The sequence below is a fragment of the Trichechus manatus genome, unplaced genomic scaffold (assembly GCF_000243295.1).
Source record: "Trichechus manatus latirostris isolate Lorelei unplaced genomic scaffold, TriManLat1.0 scaffold00069, whole genome shotgun sequence".
In the NCBI taxonomy this organism is placed as follows: Eukaryota; Metazoa; Chordata; class Mammalia; order Sirenia; family Trichechidae; genus Trichechus; species Trichechus manatus.
This window is the reverse complement of record NW_004444005.1, coordinates 5,231,636-5,252,466: the sequence shown is the minus strand read 5'-3', so window position 1 is coordinate 5,252,466 and position 20,831 is coordinate 5,231,636. Positions and strand designations below refer to the sequence as shown.

General features: G+C 47.3%; 1 protein-coding gene across 1 annotated transcript in view; it reads left to right on the top strand.

The window, feature by feature from the left end:
* SCUBE1 (signal peptide, CUB domain and EGF like domain containing 1) overlaps positions 1 to 20,831 on the top strand; it is a 153,491-nt gene that overhangs the window by 16,344 nt on the left and 116,316 nt on the right. Inside the window, exon 2 of the mRNA XM_004379994.1 lies at positions 10,346 to 10,474. Coding sequence (XP_004380051.1) covers positions 10,444 to 10,474 — 31 coding nt within the window. The 5' untranslated portion in view covers positions 10,346 to 10,443. The remainder of the gene's footprint in view (positions 1 to 10,345; positions 10,475 to 20,831) is intronic.

Sequence of the window (20,831 nt, the reverse complement as noted above, 5' to 3'; positions counted from 1 at the left end):
CCCAGGTCGGCAGTCAGCGTTTGCCGGGCAGCAAAGGGATGAAGGTTCTGGGCCAGGTGTGGGCTACGACACGACACGTGCCCAAGCACTTGCCTGCACAGCCAGGGGCCCACCTCACGCTTTTGTTATTGTTGTTGTTAGGTGCCATCGAGTCAGTTCCGTCCTACAGCGACCCTACATACAACAGAATGAAACACTGCATAGTCCTGCGCCATCCTCACAATCGATGTTATGCTTGAGCCCACGGTTGCAGCCACTGTGTCAATCCATCTCGTTGAGGGTCTTCTTCTTTTTCGCTGACCCTCTACTTTCCCAAGCATGATGTCCTTCTCCAGGGACTGATCCTTCCTGAGAACATGTCCAAAGTACATGAGATGAAGTCTCACCATCCTTGCTTCTAAGGAGCATTCTGGTTGTACTTCTTCCAAGACAGATTTGTTCACTGTTTTAGCAGTCCACGGTATATTCAATATTCTTTGCCAACACCACAATTCAAAGGCGTGAATTCTTTTTCAGTCTTCCTTATTCATCATCCAGCTTTCACATGCATATGAGGCAACTGAAAACACCATGGCTTGGGTCAGGCCCCCCTTAGTCTTCAAGGTGACATCTTTGCTTTTCAACACTTTGAAGAGGTCTTTTGCAGCAGATTTGCCCGGTGCAATGCATCTTTTGATTCTTGACTGCTGCTTCCATGGATGTTGATTGTGGATCCGAGTAAAATGAAACCCTTGATGATTTCCATCTTTTTTCTCTTTATCATGATGTTGTTCATTGGTCGAGTTGTGAGGATTTTTTTCTTTATGTTGAGGTGTAATCCATACTGAAGTCTGTGATCTTTGATCTTCATCAGTAAGTGCTTCAAGTCCTCTTCACTTTCAGCAAGCAAGGTGGTGTCATCTGCATATCACAGGTTGTTAATGAGTCTTCCTCCAATTCTGATGCCCCTTTCTTCTTCACAGAGTCCAGCTTCTCAGATTATTTGCTCAGCATACAGATTGAATAAGTATGGTGAAAGGATACAATCCTGACACACACCTTTCCTGACTTTAAACCACACAGTATCCCCTTGTTCTGTTCAAACGACTGCCTCTTGATCTGTATACAGGTTCCTCATGAACACAATTAAGTGTTCTCGAATTCTCATTCTTCGAGATTGTTATCCATTATTTGTTATGATCCCCACAGTCGAATGCCTTTGCATAGTCAATAAAATATCTTTCTAGTATTACCTGCTTCCAGCCAGGATCCATCTGACATCAGCAATGATATCCCTAGTTCCACGTCCCCTTCTGACTACGGCCTGAATTTCTGGCAGTTCCCTGTTGACATATTGCTGCAGCCGCTTTTGAGTGATCTTCAGCAAAATTTTACTTGTGTGTGATATTAATGATATTGTTGGATAATTTCCATACTGGGTTGAATTGCCTTTCTTGGGAATAGGCACAAATATGGATCTCTTCCAGTTGGTTGGCCAGGTAGCTGTCTTCCAAATTTCTTGGCATAGACGAGTGAGCGCTTCCAGGGCTGCATTGTTTGTTGAAACATCTCAGTTGGCATTCCGTCAATTCCTGGAGCCTTGTTTTTCGCCCATGTCTTCAGTGCAGCTTGAACTTCTTCCTTCAGTACCATCGGTTCCTCATCATATGCTACCTCCTGAAATGGTTGAAGGTCGACCAATTCTTTCTGGAACAGTGACTCTGTATTCCTTCCATCTTTGGATGCTTCCTGCGTCGTTTGATATTTTCCCCATAGAATCCTTCAGTATTGCAGCTTGAGGCTTAAATTTTTTCTTCAGTTCTTTTAGCTTCAGAAATGCTGAGTGTGTTCTTCCCTTTTGGTTTTCTAACTCCAGCTCTTTGCACATGTCATTATAATAATTTACTTTGTCTTCTCTAGCTGCCCTTTGAAATCTTCTGTTTAGCTCTTTTACTTCATCATTTTTTCCTTTTATTTAGCTACTCAATGTTCAAGAGCAAGTTTCCGAGTCTCTTCTGACATCCGTTTTGGTCTTTTCTTTCTTTCCTGTCTTTTTAATGACCTCTTGCTTTCTTCATGTATAAAGTCCTTGATGTCATTCCACAGCTTGCCTGTTCTTCGGTTATTAGTATTCAACGCATCAAACCTGTTCTTGAGATGGTGTCTAAATTCAGGTGGGATATAGTCAAGGTCATACTTTGACTTTTGTGGACTTGTTCTAATTTTCTTCAGTTTCAACTTGAACTTGCGGATAAGCAATTGATGGTCTGTTTCACAGTCGGCCCCTGGCCTTGTTCTGACTGATGATATTGAGCTTTTCCATGGTCTCTTTCCACAGATGTAGTCGATTTGCTTCCTGTGTATTCCATCTGGCGAGGTCCACGTGTATAGTCGCCATTTACATTGGTGAAAAAAGGTATTTGTGATGAAGAAGTCACTGGTCTTGCAAAATTCTATCATGCGATCTCCTGCATCATTTTATCACCGAGGCCATATTTTCCAACTATCGATCCTCCTTCTTTGTTTCTAACTTTTGCATTCCAATCACCAGTAATTATCAATGCATCCTGATTGCATGTTCAATCAATTTCAGACTGCAGAAGTTGCTAAAAATCTTCAATTTCTTCTTCTTTGGCCTCAGCGGTTGGTGCGCAAATTTAAATAATAGTCTTATTAACTGTTCTTCCTTGTGGTCGTATGGATATTATCCTATCGCTGACAGCGTTGTACTTCAGGATGAATCTTGAAATGTTCTTTTTGACGATGAATGCAACGCCATTCCTCTTTAAGTTGTCATTCCCAGCATTAGTAGACCATATAGTCGTCCGATTCAAAATGACCAAGACTAGTCCATTTCAGCTCACTAATGCCTAGGATATTGACTTTTATGCATTCCATTTTATTTTTGATGATTTCCAATTCTCCTAGATTCATACTTCGTACATTCCAAATTCCAATTATTAATGGATGTTTGCAGCTGTTTCTTCTTATTTTGAGTCATGCCGCATCAGCAAATGAAGGTACCGAAAGCTTGACTCCATCCACATTATTAAGGTCAACTCTACTTCGAGGAGACAGCTCTTCCCCAGTTGTATTTCGAGTACCTTCCATCTTGGGGGGGGGCTCATCCTCCGGCATTATATCAAACAATGTTCTACTGCTATTCATAAGGTTTTCACTGGCTAATTCTGTTCAGAAGTAGACCACTGGGTCTTTCGTCCTAGTCTGTCTTAGTCTGGAAGCTCCGCTGAAACCTGTCCACCGTGGGTGACCCTGTTGGTATTTGAATGATGAAGTAAAAGAGCTGAACAGAAGATTTCAAAGGGCGGCTCGAGAAAACAAAGTATTATAATGAAATGTGCAAAGACCTGGAGATAGAAAACCAAAAGGGAAGAACACGTTCGGCATTTCTCAAGCTGAGAGAATTGAAGAAAAAATTCAAGCACTGAGTTCCAATAGTGACAGATTCTATGGGGAAAATATTAAATGATGCAGGAAGCATCAAAAGAAGATGGAAGGAATACAGAGTCACTATACCAAAAAGAATTGGTGGACATTCAACCGTTTCAGGAGGTAGCATATGATCAAGACCCGATGGTACTGAAGGAAGAGGTCCAAGCTGGACTGAAGGCAATGGTGAAAAACAAGGTTCCGATTGATGGAATACCAACTGAGATGTTTCAACAAACAAATGCAGCACTGGAAGTGCGCACTCATCTATGGCAAGAAATTTGGAAAACAGCTATCTGGCCAACACACTGGAAGAGATCCATATTTATGCCAATTCCAAAGAAAGGTGATGAAACCAAATGCATAAATTATCAACAAGATCATTAATATCACACACAAGTAAAATTTTGCTGAAGATCACTCAAAAGCGGCTGCAGCAGTACATCAACAGGGAACTGCCAGAAATTCAAGCCGTATTCAGAAGAGGACATGGAACCAGGGATATCATTGCTGATGTCAGACGGATCCTGGCTGAAAGCAGAGAATACCAGAAAGAGGTTTACTTGTGTTTTATTGGCTATGCAAAGGCATTCGACTGTGGGGATCATAACAAATTATGGATAACATTACAAATAATGGGAATTCCAGAATACTTAATTGTGCATCAAGGTTGTATCCTTTCACCATACCTATTCAGTCTGTATACTGAGCAAATAATCTGAAAAGCTGGACTATATGACGAAGAATGGGACATCAGGATTGGAGGAGGACTCGTTAACAACCTGCGATATGCAGATGACACCACCTTGCTTGCTGAAAGTGAAGAGGACTTGAAGCACTTACTGATGAAGATCAAGGACTACAGCCTTCAGTATGGATTACACCACAACATAAAGAAAAAAATCCTCACAACTGTCCAACAAGCAACATCATGATAAACAGAGAAAAGATTAAAGTTGTCAAGGATTTCATTTTACTCGGATCCACAATCAACACCCTTGGAAGCAGCAGTCAAGAAATCAAAAGATGGCATTGCATTGGGCAAATCTGCTACAAAAGATCTCTTTAATGTGTTGAAAAGCAAAGATGTCACCTTGAAGACTAAGGGGGGCCTGACCCAACCCATAGTGTTTTCAATTGCTTCATATGCATGCAAAAGCTGGACAACGAATAAGGAAGACTGAAGAAGAATTTTGACGCCTTTGAGTTATGGTGTTGGCAAAGAATACTGAATACATCATGGACTGCCAAAAGAAGGAACAAATCTGTCTTGGAAGAAGTACAGCCAGAATGCTTCTTAGAAGCAGGGATGGGGGAGCTACGTCTCACATATTTTGGACATGTTATCAGAAGGGACCAGTCCCCAGAGAAGGACGTCATGCTTGGTAAAGTAGAAAGTCAGTGAAAAAGGGGAAGACTCTCAACAAGATGGATTGGTACAGTGGCTGAAACAATGAGCTCAAGCATTACAACGATTGTGAGGATGGCGAAGGACCGGGCAGTGTTTTGGTTTGTTGTATATAGGGTCGCTATGAGATGGAACCGACTTGAGGCCACCTAACAACAGGGCAAACAATAACAGGAGGAACGTGTTCGTAGTTCAATCACGTATACTAGACTCAATGGGTACACTAGCCCAAAAGCAAAGACGAGAAGGCAGGAAGGGACAGGAGAACTGGACAAATGGAAATGGGAACCTGGGGTGGAGAAGGGGAGAGTGTTGACACATTGCGAGGTTGGCAACCAATGTCACAAAACAATTTGTGTATTAATTGTTTAATGTTTAACGAGAAAGTAATTTGCTCTGTTAACTTTCACCTCAAGCACAACATAAAAAGAAACCCTAAAAAAAAAAGATTAAACTTCCAGAGAGCTCTGCTCTGCCCCATCCATTCCTCCACCCCCTCCCACCACGTCTCCTGTTCATCATTTTCTGGCCTTCAAGAGCGCGGTCTGGGCATGCTGGGCGCCTGGAGGGCTGGTGGAGCCTCCTCCGGGGTGGCGGTTCCCAGCTGTGTTTTGACAATAACAAATACACTTGCTCTGGCAGAGAATTTTTGGTTGGTTGGTTTGTGTGTTTCTCTCTTATGCATTAAAGGAGGAAGCTCATGAGATTAAAAAAAACGAACATTCAAGGCACAAACAGAAAATCAGGGGGTAGGGTTCGGCTTGTGAGCGGACATCTTCCATCCAGGGCATGGGGAGGTAAGGCCGGCTGGCCTCGGAAGCCTGCGAGAGCATTTCTAGCCTTGGTATTGGAGGCGTTGGTTGTTTCTCAGACTTAGGGAAACTCTTTGGGGATGAATTAAGGGAAAAGAAGCTTATAATGCACATCCTCACACAAGTGGCATCTACTGTGACCTGCCCTTTGAGGAGTCAAGGGGGAAAAAAGGCAAGAATTGTTTTATTGACTATTCAGTGCTCTTTATAATGCCTTATGGGTATAAAAAAAACAAAACCAGACCCATTGCCGTCGAGTCGATTTCTGACTCATAGTGACCCTCTAGGACAGAGTAGAACTGCCCCCATAGGGTTTCTAAGGCTGTAATTTTTACAGAAGCAGACTGCCACATCTTTCTCCTGCAGAGCGACTGGTGGGTTCTAACTGCCAACCTTTTGATTAGCAACCGAGTGCTTTAACCACTGCAGCACCAGAGCTCCTTCTTATGGGTATAGTGATCAAATAATTTATCATTTTGTTAGTGGAAAGGGTGCTGTTAATAATTACACCCAACAACAACAATGCCAGGCCAGTTGGGGTGTATAATTATCCTAATCACAGAAGAGACTTTTTTTTTTCAGACTTCTCCACCAGCTTCGCCACCAGAAAAGGAGCTTGTTAAATTGCATTTTCTGGATGCAGTGAATCTGTAACCAATTGTGTTTCCTTCTTTGCCTTGGCTTCTAGGAAGCTCAGAGCCATATTTGTGGCCTCCCTTTTGTAATTGTGCCAAACTTTACTAATGTATTTCTGCATACTGTCACTGGCTTTATCTTATTCTTAAATCCTTGTGTTTTTTTTTTCGTTTGTCCTAACTTTTTCTTCTCTCTGAAAATCTTATTGTATGTATTTTATAAGTTATTTGAATGGGTTTGAAGAAATGGGTGAGTGGCGAATTCTAGTAAGAAGACCAGACTTAATGGTCTGACTGAGACTGGAGGAACCCCAGAAAGCATGGCCCCTGGATTCTCTGTCGGCCCAGAACTAAAACAATTTCCAAGGCCAACTCTTCAGACAGGGATTGGACTGGACTGTGGGACATAAAGTGATACTCGTGAGGTGTGTGCCTCTTGGCTCGAGTAGATATAAGAGACTAAACAGGCAGCTTCTGTCCGGAGGTGAGATGGAAAGGCAGAGAGGCTTAGGAGCTGGTTGAATGGACATGGGGAATCAGGGGTGGAGAGGAGGAGTGTGCTGTCACAGTATGGAGAGAGCAATTAGAGTCACATAACAATGTATGTATAAATTTTTGTATGGGAAAAAATTAAAAAAAAGAAATGGATGAGTGGGTGAATGAAGTTTGAATAGATGGATGGGTAGATGTTTTTGGCTGCATAGACTGATAAGTGGGTATTTCAGTGGATAGAAGGATGTGTGTATTTTTGGATAGATGGGTGGATGTTTGGATCAATGAAGAGACGGATGAATGATTAGGCCCAATAGGATGGGTGAACGCATATTTGGATGAATGGAAGGATGGGTGGCTGACTGAATGTTTAGATCAACGGATGGATAGATGAATGTTTGATATATGGGTGTACATTTGGCTAGATAAATGGATGGATGAGTAAGCATTTAAATGGGTGAGTAGACAGTTGGATGAATGGAAGGATAGTCAGCTAACTGGATATTTGGATGGATAGATTTTAGCATGAATAGATAAATGTAAGGATGGCTGGGTGGGTAATCATCCATCATGATGGTGGTGGATGGTTAATGGGTGAGTGTATGGGTGTTTGTATGGATGAGTGAATGAATGGATGCATGTCTGTCTGAATACTCGGGTCACTGGATGGGCCTATGTTGGGATGTGTATGTGTGTGAATGGATGGATAGGGAGTGAGTGGAAGGATGGATGGCTGAATTGGTGTTTGGACGATTGGATAGTACTTTCTTGGTGCACAGTATAAATGCACCAGGGGTGAAGTAACATGTATAGAGCACTTGGCCAATGTCTTGCATGTCATGGCACTCTAACTTATTAGAAAGAGCGTAGTCTTTGTCAACTGAAAGACCTTTATTCTGACCCTTGCCTTACGACTATGTGACTTTGAGTGATTACCTAACCTCTCTACACTTCAGTTTGCTTAACCATAAAATGTGATTTAAAACACCTACTCCAGAAGGTTGCTGTGAGAATTAATGTATGTTTCAGGGGTGGATGCTTACATACTTCCTTCTGAGGTACTGTTTGAGACGGGATCTTTTTACCAAAGCATGGAATAGAAGTTCTTCTCCTCAGTCTGATTGAGCTGACCCAAGTCACGTGCTCACTCCAGGACCAGTAGCAGTGGGGATTAATGCTAATCCCCAACGGCGTGTGCTCTTTGGAATAGATTGATCAGGCTCCACTCCCAGGGTTGGGACATGCCAACTTCCCCTGAGTCGCCTGCTTAAATGAAGGGAGGGAGGGAACTATTAGGGGGCTGCCAGGTCAGATCAGGTGAGAGGTGATGGTGAGCCTGACAGGTAGTGGGAATGGGCAACCAATGGGCAGACTGGGGGCATGTTAAGGGTGTAGAGAAACCACCCTGTGGTGGATGATTAGATGTGGGGAGAGAGGCAGAAGGATAACAGCGTTCACTGAGATGGTGAGCCCGAGGGAGGAATGGGCTGAGGAACGTTGGCGAGTTGAAGTTGGGTCGCCTTGCCTTTGTAGTGTTTGTAGAGAGCCAGGGCAGAGGCAGTTACATTAGTGTGTCTAGGGCTGTGATGAAAGGTCAGGGCTAGAAACAGAAATTGGGAAGTGATCAGTATCCCTCAGCCTTTATAAATCCGTGTGCCCTTGCATAAACACAAAAATCTTCCATCTTCCTTTAATGTTATTTAAAATTCCTAAGTGCATTAAATATCATACTAAAAACAATCTGGATGAGTTGCAGAATTGAATCTGCTTCCCAGCCCTGGAGAATCGCCCACGCACATGGCCCCTGCAGGCAAGTTGTTTCTTGAACCTTTGGAGATCCAGGCTACTTTGTTCCTCCCTTGTCAAGCTGATTGGTGGGCACCAGGAGTGGGCTGCACAGCCCAGACTCTGTACTCTTGCACCTTGGATGCTGCGGCTTTTACTGCAGTTATCCCCTCTGGTCAGCAGGGTTCCTGGCAGCCAGGTGTGGAGGCGGTGCTTGGTCACCTCTGGAGACAGGGAGCTCACTACCTTGTGAGACAGCCTCTGCCTTCCAGGTGGGTATTCCTTCTAGTGAAAGTTAATTGGCCCCCATGAGTTCCCCTCACTGAGTACAGCTCAGCCTTGCGAACCAGTGTGGACAGAGCGAGCTCTGTGCCTCCCTGTGCCAGCTCAGGCGTTTGAGGGGTGATCAGGCTTGCCCCCAGTTTCCTCTCTTTTCCAGGCTGCCCTCATCTCTGCTTCTGTAGCTGGAACCCAGCCTCAAACTCCCTCTTTGACCTGGCAGTTTTCTTCCCATGCTTTCTCCCCTTGTAAGGCACTTCCAGTTCCACTTAGCTGGGGTACTTCCGGTTCCGCTGTGTGTGGAAGCAGTTCCCTTGATGCCTGTATTTGTCCTGGGACTTCTGGAGGTCAAGTCCAGTTTTGGTTGATGTGGGCAAGCCCCATGAGTTAGGGCAGGGGAGTCTGAAGACCAGGTAGTGAGATGAGCTAGCGCCCCAGGCCATTGCTAACATGGTCTCCCTATGCCTGGGACCGCCATGGTTCGCACTCCCAGAGAGGCCCATTAGGGTCGGGATTAGGCTCCCTTGGACTCCTAAGCCAGACTGTATGGCTCGAATCCCACTTGTACCACTTCCTGGGTGTGTGACCTTTGACAACTTTTTAGCCTCCCTGCACCTTAGTTTCTTTAATGCTTTTGTAAAATTGAAATGATGATGATAGTACCTATTTCACTGAGTTAGTGTGCAGACTGAAGAGATGAGAGCGTATCAAGTGTTGGGAGTAGGCCTTGGGCATTGAAGCAGCTCATTGAATGTTAACTGGGGTGTTCCTGTTAGTCTCTGAAGTCTCTCCAATCTCTGGAGCTCCAGAACTGATACCCCTTTGGCTCCTGATGTGAAATGTTGAAAAAGCCTTAAAACAGCAAAAAGGGTGACCTTTACAAAGGCCGTTGGCCATTGTCTATGAGACAGAAGCCTTTGTTACAGCAAGGAAACTGGAGCAGTAGAAATTCTGGATTCAGCTGCTGATGTGGAAAGAAACTATTTGGGGGAGTAAATGGGCTTTTCTTTCATTTCAGGGGTTACTTTTTTTTTTGGTGGTGGTTGCCTTTTCTGCCCGTGTGTGGAATTAATTTTACCTGCTTCCCCCTGCTGCACAAGTAACGAGCTCCCCATTTCTAGGAGGCTTTCAAGTAGCCTGGATAACCAGTTCTCAGAGACCGTAGACAGGATCCCTACATGCTGTTAGTGTTAAAAGACTTTTGAGGGAAGCAAATCTGGGCTGGAATTGTGCCTTCTTCCCTGTGGTGACAGCTGGGTGAAATCGTGTAGGGAAGCTGCCCGCACCATGCCCAGCAGGTGGCCCTGCTCTGTAAGGAGGTGGCCAGCCTTGCCGCAAAGCTAGGATCTTCATCTTTGTAATCGTTGGGTCCCCAGCCACCAGCAAGGACCTTAGTACATACCTGTTGAGTCACCCCTAACCATGCATGCCCTGGTGGCTTCAGCAGTGGGGGTGGGGGGACCCCAGGCTCTCCCTCTGACACCTCTCTGCCCCTCGTTTTGCAGACATTGACGAGTGTGAGAATGACTACTTCAACGGGGGCTGTGTCCATGAGTGCATCAACATCCCAGGGAACTACAGGTGCACCTGCTTTGATGGCTTCATGTTGGCACACGACGGACACAACTGCCTGGGTGAGTGAGGCAGTCGTGCCTACCCACGGGGCCCACCCTGCCCACCAGGCCCACTCTAGCCTGTTTCTCAGCTCCGGCTTGCAGAGTTGGGAGCTGGAGAAAGCTTGCCTTCCTTTGGTTCCTTGAGGACTCTTACATAACTCCAGATTTACATGATTCAATTATATATATTTAAAACAGTGATATAAAATTTGTAAGAGTAATGACGCTTGCCACATAAAATTGGAAAAATGTAGAGTAGGGAGAAGAAAAATGTAAACCATTTTTAGTGATGCTGGTGTGTGTCCTTTCACTCTTCTCTCTGTATCCAGTGTTTTTACTCTAGTGCTGATCAGACGGTCAGGCTGGTTTTGTATCTGGCTTTTCCCATTAACATCAAGTGTACTCCAGGCATTTTTATGAGGCCCCTGTTGCTGCCAAGCAGCCCTGGTGGTGCAGTGGTTAAGCGTTCTGCTGCTAACCAAAAGGTTAGCAATTCAAATCCACCAGCTGCTCCTTAGAAACCACAGGGGGCAGTTCTACTCTGTCCTATAGGGTCACTATGAGTTGGAATCGACTCAGTGGCAATGGGTTTGGTTTGGGCTGCTACCATTGTCAGAGTTGGGTCAGATGAGGTGAGATTGTGCTGTACAACAGGCTCAGTACTGCACAAGTGATGCTGACAGTGGTCATCTGACAAGTGGCTACACAGAGGTGCTTCAAAGTCTGTAGCAGAGGAAGGGCATCTCACGGTAGACAGTATGTGGATCCTAAGCCCTCTGGGGCCACCGGCTGCTGAGTGACCCAAAACAGTCACCGGGGATACAAGCGTGGATTCGTCAGGAGCATGCCATGGATATGTGACTTAACTTCTCTGGACCTCACTGGTTAAAGGAGGTTGTCAGAGCAGCTGCCTCACAGGGCTCTTGTGAGCAGTAACTAAGATAATTTCCAACTAGCACTGAGAAGCGAGCCTGGCACTCAACGCGAGGAGCTGTTACTGTCATCATGCTCTCTGAGCCTCAGTCTTCCCCCCTGTGAAGTGGGGCTAATGGTGCTACCTGTGTCATCAGGTTGTACGTGAGGATGAAATGGCAGAGTGTGGGTGAAGTGCTGGCGCTTAGTAGGTGCTAAGTAGTCAACAAAGAGGCATCGCTAATACTCTAGGGACTTGGCCACCACTTTGTGGTTGAACATTGAGTATGTTTTTTTGTTTATTTGTTTTTGTTTTGTTTTTCTTACCATCAGAATCCAGAGAGGACTCTGGGCATAAAACTTTCCCCCTAGTTTTCCCAGTTGTATCCTGGGGAACGCTTCCCGGTAGTGGCACTACAGGGTCAAAGGATTATTCAGTTTTTTATGGCTTTCACTGCAGTGCTTCCTAAAAGGGCTTCAAGACTCGCACTGGGCCCGCAGCCTTGCTGGTGCGTGGTGTAGGGGGCCAAGGTCCGGAGTGCTCTGGAACTCTTCCTCAGAGTGGTTGTATTAGCTTCAGATTTCCCTGCTCGTTTCTGTTTAATGCATGTTGGATCTCAGACGAGCTTGTTATGGGAAACAGATCTGTGGATGTGTCGTTACACCCAGAATAAGTGCTAAAGCTCAGGTCTGAACAGCAAGCTACTGCTACTCCAAGGGACCTGTGAAGAACTGCCTCTGGGCTGAAGGTAGGGGTAGAAGTGGCTGACTCCCTGGAGGGCTTCAAAGAGGAGGTGGCATTAAGCAGGCTCTCCGAAGGCTAGGAGAAGTTTGCTGGGGGAGACCACAGCCTGTGCGGAGTGCTGTGAGGCCGGGCTCAGGTGTGAGGAGGGATGGGGGCGTGGACCTCCGCGGTGGCAGAGGTTTGGTTGCACTGTGAAGCACTGGGAGTGTACAACACTGACTGTCGCCGGCGCCAGGCCTGGTACTGAACAAGTGTCAGCTCCTGGATCCTGCGCACTCAGCTCTCCCGGTTGTCTCCCCTTTTATCAGATGAGGGTGAGAGTGCCTTCCGGTAACTGAATGGTCAGTGAAGGGTGGGGGCAATGTAATGAGCTGACAGTCCCTGTGGCCTGGGATATTATTTATTCCCTAATTTTTCATCGTGGTAAACAAATAGGACATCATGCTTGGTAAGATAGGTGTGGTTGCGTGCTGTCCAGTCGATTCCGACTCATAGCGACCCTGTAGGACAGAGTAGAACTGCCCCATAGAGTATTCAAAGCTGTAAATCTCTGTGGAAGCAGACTGCCACATCTTTCTCCCATGGAGCGGCTGGTGGGTTTGAACCACCAACCTTTCAGTTAGCAGCTGAGTGCTTAACCACTAATGGTCCCGTGGGACAGCCAGCTCAAAGCGGCAGTATCACCCAGGGGTCGAGAGGACAGAGCTTGGGAACTGCCAGCCCTGGGCTCAAATCCTGGCTCTGTCAGTTAGTTATACGCTGTGTGAGCTTTGGCCAATCACTTCACTTCTCTGTGCCTCAGTTTGCTCACCTGTCAAATGGGATCCATCATCCGTGTCTCATAGGGTCCTCGTGTGGATCCAGTGAGATCACGGATGTAAAACATCTAGAGGAACACCTGGCACTGAGCCCTTAAAACATAACGGGCATCAGTCTTGTCAAAAACTTCCAGACGAGATGTACTGAGGTGGGATGGTTTGACCGCCATGACCTGGTGGGGCCAGAGCCCGCTGTCCGCACTCCCTGGGGCGTGTCTGACACACGTGGCTCGCCTTCCAGCTACAGTACTCCTTCCTGGGCAGAACCACCTGTTTGTACGTTCTTGGCTGCAGCGGGTATGCCCAGTGCCTCCAGCGCCCGACCCCACCAGTCACCAGAGAAACGGTGAAGTCCAGCCTCTGTTTCAACAACATTGTTTTCACAGTAATCCTTTTTACACTGATTACTTTAAAAGAATCGGGTGAGTCTCCCCCACTGCCTCCGAGGACAGAATGCAACTTCACGTGCCTCTGATTTACACAGATGGCAGCCAAGAGAAGACTCTTGCTATTGCTCCTCTGCTTTTAGTTGAGGGCAGACCCTCCCCAACAAACACATCTCTAGCACTAGAGACAAAGCTGCAGCGCTAGAGAACGCAGACCTGGATTCTAACCAGCTCCACGCCAGCCTGACCGTGTGGCCTCAGGCTAGCTGGTTGAACTGTAGGGGCCACGGCTCCCTTGTCCATGAAACTAAAGTGCCTGGTACAGTGTCGGATCACGGAGGCTTGATAAACGTTGGCTGAAACGAATCACGCAAGAGTCTGCTGGGCTTGGAGCTTAAAGACCCTCAATTCTGGTGCTACCACTCATGAGTTGTATAATGTGGGGCCAGTTCTTCAAACCCTCCCAGCTTCAGTTCCTCAGACTATGAAATGTGTCCGGAATTTCTGTCTCAGAGGCTTGATAAGACAATTAAATGTGGAAATAGGTGTGGAGAGCTGGATGTACCAATGCGAAATTCTGAACAAATGCCATGTGTGGGCGTCACGTGGTGGCAGAGGTTTCGAGCTGCCAGCCCATAGTCCTCCTCCGGCCTGCAAACATGTTTGCTTTTCCTCATAGTGCTGTTGTTGATGATGATGACGATGATTGTATTATTTGTCGTCTTTTAAAAATGAGGGATGTCCCACTTTGGTGACTGGCATCTGGGGTCTTAAAAGCTGGCGAGCGGTCATCTAAGATGCATCAGTTGGTCCCAACCCACCCAGAGTAAAGGAGAATGAAGAACACCATAGACACAAGGAAAGTACTAGCCCAAGAGACAGAAAGGGCCACATGAACCAGAGACTTCATCGCCTGAGACCAGAAGAACTAGATGGTGCCCGGCTACCATCAGTGACCACCCTGACAGGGAACACAACAATGAGTCCCTGTTAGAGCAGAAGAAGAGTGGGGTGCAGAACTCAAATTCTAGTAAAAAGCCCAGACTTAATGGTTTGATTGAGACTGGAGGGACCCCGGAAGACATGGCCCCCGGACTCTGTTAGCCCAAAACTAAAACCATTCTCGAGACCAGCTCTTCCGACAAAGATTGGACTGGACTTTGGGACATAAAAAGATACTCGTGAAGAATATGCTTCTTAGCTCAAGTAGATACATGAGTCTAAATGTGCAGCTCCTGTCCGGAGGTGAGATAAGAAGGCAGAGAGCGTCAGGAGCTGGTTGAATGGACATGGGAAATCCGGGGTGGAAAGGAAGAGTGTGCTGTCACAGTACAGGGAGAGCAACAAGAGTCACATAACAATGTGTGTATAAATTTTTATATGAGAGACTAACTTGAATTGTAAACTTTCACTTAAAGCACAACAATAAAAAAAAAATGAGGGCTGTCACATAAAAATTGACATTTCCAGCGTCCTTCCTGCTTGGCCACTGTCAGCTGGCCCCTGATATTTGTGGCACCTGGGGCAAGAGTATACACGGAGGCCCACCCACCACCCGTATGTCTAAATATTTAGGAGTTTTTAGCAGCTCCCAGAACTAGAATATATTCTTTTTCTACCTTAACAAATATTCCTTCTTAATGATCTGGAGTAGTCCCTGGGTGGTGCAAATGGTTAATGTGCTCAGGTGCTAACCAAAAGGTTGGAGGTTCAAGTCCACCCAGAGGCACGTTGGAAGAAAAGCCTGGCAGTCTGCTTCCCAAAACTCAGCCACTGAAAACCCTATGGAGCATAGTTCTCCTATGATACACATGGCGTCACTGTGAGTCGGTATTGACTCCACAGCACCTGGTTAACGACCTGAAGGCCAGGCTTGAATGTAGAATTCTAGGATTCCTTGCAGTTTTGTGCCAGAAAGTATTTCGTTCCCCAGCTCCATCCCACACCACAAGGAACCTTGCACATAGTGACATCACTAGGGGGTGGTGGGGGTTGTGGACCACGCCAGGTGACACTGTCAGAGGGGTAACACCAAAATGACTGTCTATAAAAATATCCCTGTAGTTAGTTATAACAACAAAAACATTTTTCATCAGCCCAGCTTCCATATATCAATATACCTTCAAGGCTAAAACTCTATGCTAAGTTCCTGTTTGACCTTCCAGTGCACTCCCGTGAGATCTGTCATTATTACCCAATTAGAATGAAGCTTCAAATCACGTGGTTTCGTCTGCACGCGCTGCTGTTTTCGTTGCTGCCAGTATTTTTATAGTCACTGGTTTTGTCGAATTTTCTGGTATTTTAGCTACAGTATTAGGTAATTAGTATTTGTGAATCTATATCACTAACTTTTTTGAGAAGGAAGCAGTAATTAAAGGAAAACGAGGAATGATATACGGAAATTACTATCTACGAGTAACATCAGTACAGAAAACATTACTAAGAATTCTGTATGGTCTGGTACAGGAGGAGGTCCATGGCGGGGGTGACACCATGAGTTATCACACTGGATGACGCCAACCCTAAAGATGCCACTGCTCGCATGCCCGTGGACACCTTTACCTGGATGGTCAGGCTCTGGCCAAAGGCCCCACAAGCAGCCAGCCTTTTGCTACTGCTTGGGCTGAGTGATGTCTGGTCTTCCAAGAATGAACAGGCTCAGGACTATTTGGGCAGGGAATTTTAGGGTCTGGAAGGGTGGATGTGTGTTCCAAGCACACATGACCCCTTGGTCCTGTGGACTCCTTATTCCTTACTCAGCCACAGGGTAGCAGCGTAGGGTCTAAACGTGGGGCCCAGCCCAGGGGCACCTCTGCCCCTCGTCTGAGTGTGGTACCGGCAGCAACTGGTAGGGGCTGCACTGCGGCTGCCCCCTTTGGAGGGTGTGCTGCTCTCCCGTCTGCCTCAATCCCCACCACTCCCTATTGCTCACAACCAGTCAGCTTTGTCATGTAAGCCAGCCGCTGAGCCTCGGCAGGCATCACGGCTCTGCCCCTTGATGAAACTGCAGCCCAGAGCCTGCCTCTGCAGGGGTGACTGATTGCCAGAAGGTTCTCGATCTCGCCGCCTATGCAGTTCTGACCGCCTTGCCCCACGACCCATCACCTGCTGGGGACAGTGACGCCGTTTGCATCTCTCTGTTGTTTAGTCCCCAGAAGCTTGGGTCAGGAGTCTTGTCTGCAGAATTCCTCAGGGCTGAGGGCTGGAGAGAAACCCTGGTCGCACGGAAGGAAGTAAATTACACAGCTTGAAAAGAGTTCCAGCGTAATGAGCAGAAATGAGGCTGATGGCTTGAGAGTTATTTTCTTGCCCAGGTTTTCACAGTTGAACCTTTTCTTTTCTTTCCCATGAATGAGGCTATTTTCTTGTGGAGATAGTTCGCCTGTGACTGTGTCCTGGAAGGGGGCCAACTCTGTCCTCCCGGGAGTGAAACCTGCTCTCTCCTTGACATCTTTATTGAGGAATTTCTCAAATATAACAAAAAATGACACCAGAGGGAGTTGAAACCAAAATGAGACCCTTGCTCAACCCCAAATGACGACTTTCAGCATTGTAATTACTTGAAATAGCAGTAGTTCTGTTTGAAAAATATTATTCCAAACTCCATGACATTGGGCATAAGAGCAATATTTAGGCTAATAGAATAAGATTTTTTTTCATCTTAAATTAAAACCAGCAGTGGGTGATTTTTTCCCGTCTCCACAAAGCAAGGCTCCTTTCTCTCTAAAGCCATTAATTCATGTATCCAGATGTTCTGTCCGACCCCAGTCATTACCTTGACTTACTGAAACTGTGTTTCTTGAGTTTGTCACAGTTGGAATTGCAGACTGGCTTCACAGCACGTTTACCCCCAGTGAAGACAAGTTCCTTGTAGCCACGTCCCGAAGAAGGGTTGTTTTATTAACCAGATCCTTCCACCGCCATTAACATTGCTTGAGCACCTACTATATGCCCAGCCTTGCCCCGATGTAGGTTGACAGTTCCACTTATCTGCGATGAGTGGACTTGGGTCTGGTGTCTGCCGGGCCTGAGCTGCCCAAGATATTATACTCACATGCTCTCGTTTCATCCAAGGTCAAAGCCATCCATGTCCCCTTTTTACAAACGAGGAAACTGAGGCTCAGGGCGGGGACGTGACCTGCATAAGGTCAGATCGCCAGTAAGTGGCACAGCTGGAACCAGAGCCCAGGTCTGTGCCTTTGACAGTCCTGAGCCTGGGGAGCCAGGGCCCCCATACCCACCCCTCCCCTGCAGCGCCCATAACAGCACCAACTCTGGGAGGCTAGCGGGTTCAAGGAGGGGCTCTCTGTCGTGGCGTGTTAGATATGTACCACCTGCCCCTGGGAGTGAGTCTGGGAGTCACTGAGGGCATCCAGAACCTGCCAGGCCTGACTGGTGAGGGGTGTGCTAGAGGGCAAGAGGGCACCCCTCACTCCAGAGAGGTCGCCTCAGGGGTGCCACCTCCCCAAAGCCTATTCTGCCTCCCTTGACCAAAGGAAGAGCTTGCCGCTCTGGGCAGGAGCCTCAAATAGCACTGGAGCTTCCCTTGGGTCCTTCCCCAGCCAAGCACGTGGAGCCCTGCTTTTTCAGGCCCCTGCTCTATGGCTTCCACCGCTTCTACATGAGCTCCTGGCTCACAGCCCACCGACTCATGAGGCCACTCAGGCCAGGGCCCTGCCTACTTCTGCCTCCACTTCTCACCCTGGCCCACCAGTGCCCCTGGCCCAGCCTTTCTTAAACCCAGACAGCCCCTCCACACATCTCCGCTGTTCATGCGCTGCTCCCTGGTTACCTCCTACCCATCCTTCAAGACCCAACCCGAGTCTCTCCCTTACCCTGAAGTGCTCTTGGACCTACGCCACATTGTACACACCCATCATAGTTCGGTGTTGGAATCCTGTCTTCTTACCCCTGGAAGCAGAGTCTGTCTGCTCCATCCATCTTCCTCACAGCCTGTGTAATGTCTGGCATGACATAAGTGTTTCATAAATACCTGTAGAATGAACACGTCGATTTGTAAACGTGCCTCATAGCCCGTGAATGCCCTCTCACCCAGCTAACCTCCGTGCTGGCACACAGGGTGCCCAGGTTTGTGAGAAAGTCGGAACGATTTACACGTAATGAAAGGTGGAGAGTGCTAGGCTTGAGCCTTCCACTTAGCGTCCACCCATTTATTTGTTCAGCGAAGGTGTTCCGAGGCCCCGCCGTATGCCACCACTGGGGAACCAAACCAGCAGCGCCCCCTTGCTTAAGTGGTGGCGGGGTGAACAAACAAGTAAGCATATCATGCAGTAACGTAAGGTCAGGTCAAATGCATTGGAAAAATAATAAAACAAAATAATGTGGTAGAGAGTGATGGAGGGGACGGTGACAGCTAGGGTGGCATTCCAGTTACTATCACTGCAGGAAAACCACCCGCACTTAGTGGCATAAAACACCCTTTTATTCCCTCCCTGGGTTTTGTGGGTCAGGAATTCAGACAGGGCACAGCAGGGACAGCTTGTCTCTGTTCCACAGTGTTGGGGCCTCAGCTGGGAGACTCGGAGGCTGGGGGTGAGGATGGCAGAGCGGGATCACTTGCAAGCGTCTTCACTCTTGTTAGTGGTTCGTGTTGGCTGTTGGCCAGAGCACTTACGCGCAGCCTCTCCACGTGGTCTTTGCCATGGGCTGGTGGGACTTCCTTACGGCATGGCAGCTGACTTCCAAGAACTGCTGTCCCAAGAGAACAAGACAGAAAGGCACGGTATCTTGACGGCAAGGCCTCAGAAGTCACTTCCAGCAAACTCAGCCAAGGCAGTTAGAAAGGTGTACCCAGATTCAAGGGGAGGGAACAAAGTGAAGGGTCCCCACTGAAGAGGAGAAAGCAGCCATTCGAAGATCTAGGGACAGTCTTTCCTCCACGCTGAGCGGGGGACTAGTGCAGGGGCCTACAGTGGGGGCCAGCCAGGTCAGTGTGCCTGGAGCGTCAGGAGTGAGACGGGGGCAGGAGGAGAGGCGTCAGGGATGTAGGCAGGGGCCGGGTCATGCAGGACCCTATGGGCTAGTACAGAGTTTGGATTTTATTCTACAATAGTTGGCAAGCCATGGATGTTTTCACCAGGGCTTCGAACTGGTTATTCTGGTTCAAACCCCTGCTGAGAATTTGCATGTCCACCCCACATATACTGAATCAGAATCGACATTTTAACAAGATCCCAGGTGATTCTCATGTAGTATAAATTTTGAGAACCACTGCTGTACTAGTAGTTCTTAGAATTGGTCCCTAACCAGCAGCGTTAGCATCACCTGGGAACTCGTTAGAAATGCAAATTCTCAGCTGGAGTTTGAACCTGAATGAATGGGTTGGAAGCCCTGGTTTTAACCAGGGGTTGACATGACCTGATTAACACTCTAATTAAAAATCTTTCTGGCTGCTAAGTAGAGATCGTGTTACAGGGAATAGAGGTGGGCTAGATTAAGCAAGGAGACCAGTTAGGAGACCACCTCATGGGTCTGGGCCTGAGATGTTGGGGGCTCCGTCCGGGATGGCAGTTGTGGAGGTGATGAGAAGTGGCTGAATTCAGAATATGTTTTGAAATCAGAGCCGATGGGACTTGCTGATGGATGAGATGTCAGAGGCGAGGGCAAAAGTGGAATCAAACGTCTGTGTGGCCCTGCCGCTGTGGCTGAGACAGGAGGCTGGGAGAGGACACATCTCGGGACAGGGCACAGGACTCCAGAGTCAGTTTGGCCAGGCTCGGTTTGAGACAGTCAACAGCCATCCAGATGGACATGGTGCGCCAGCAGGTGGATGTCCAAGTTCAGGAGTCTGGGGAGTAGGCAGAGCAGCTTCTAGACTGCATTTAAAGGCAGCAATCAGAACAGCTGTGTGCAGAGCTGAGCTGAGTCACCCACAGCACTCTCATCCATTCATTCCCTGAAGACTTCCAGAGTGCCTGCTCTGTGCCAAGCCCTGGGCTGGGAGCTGGTAATAAGAGATGCGTGATTGTGCCCTGCCGCTGAGAAGCTTGAGGAGTCAACTTTCCCGGCTTCAACTCCAGGATTCACCACTTACTCACTGTGTGACCCTAAGCAAGTTACTCAGCCTCTCTGAGCCCTTGCACCCCCATCTGTAAGGCGGGGCGAATAATAGTGCTTATTTTCCAGGGCCGGTGCACAGACTGAGGAGGTCAGCTGCGTGTACTTGGCCCGCAGTAAGAGCTCAATAGGTGTAAATTATCTAATTCTCATCTATTCCCAAGTGCAAAGCCAGACACTTTTTTAAAATAATTTATTCTTCCCCATAAAACAAAACAGGACTAATGAGGCACAGCAGGCCAGGGACAAGGACTAGAAGGCAGAAGGGGACAGGAAAGCTGGAGATAGGGAACCCAAAGTTGACTAAGGACAGTGTTGACATGTAGTGGGGTTGTTAACCATTGTCATAGGGCAATACGTGTGCTAACTGTTTAATGAGAAACGATTTTGTGCTGTAAACCTTCATCTAAAGTGAGAATAGCAGCACAACTGGAAGA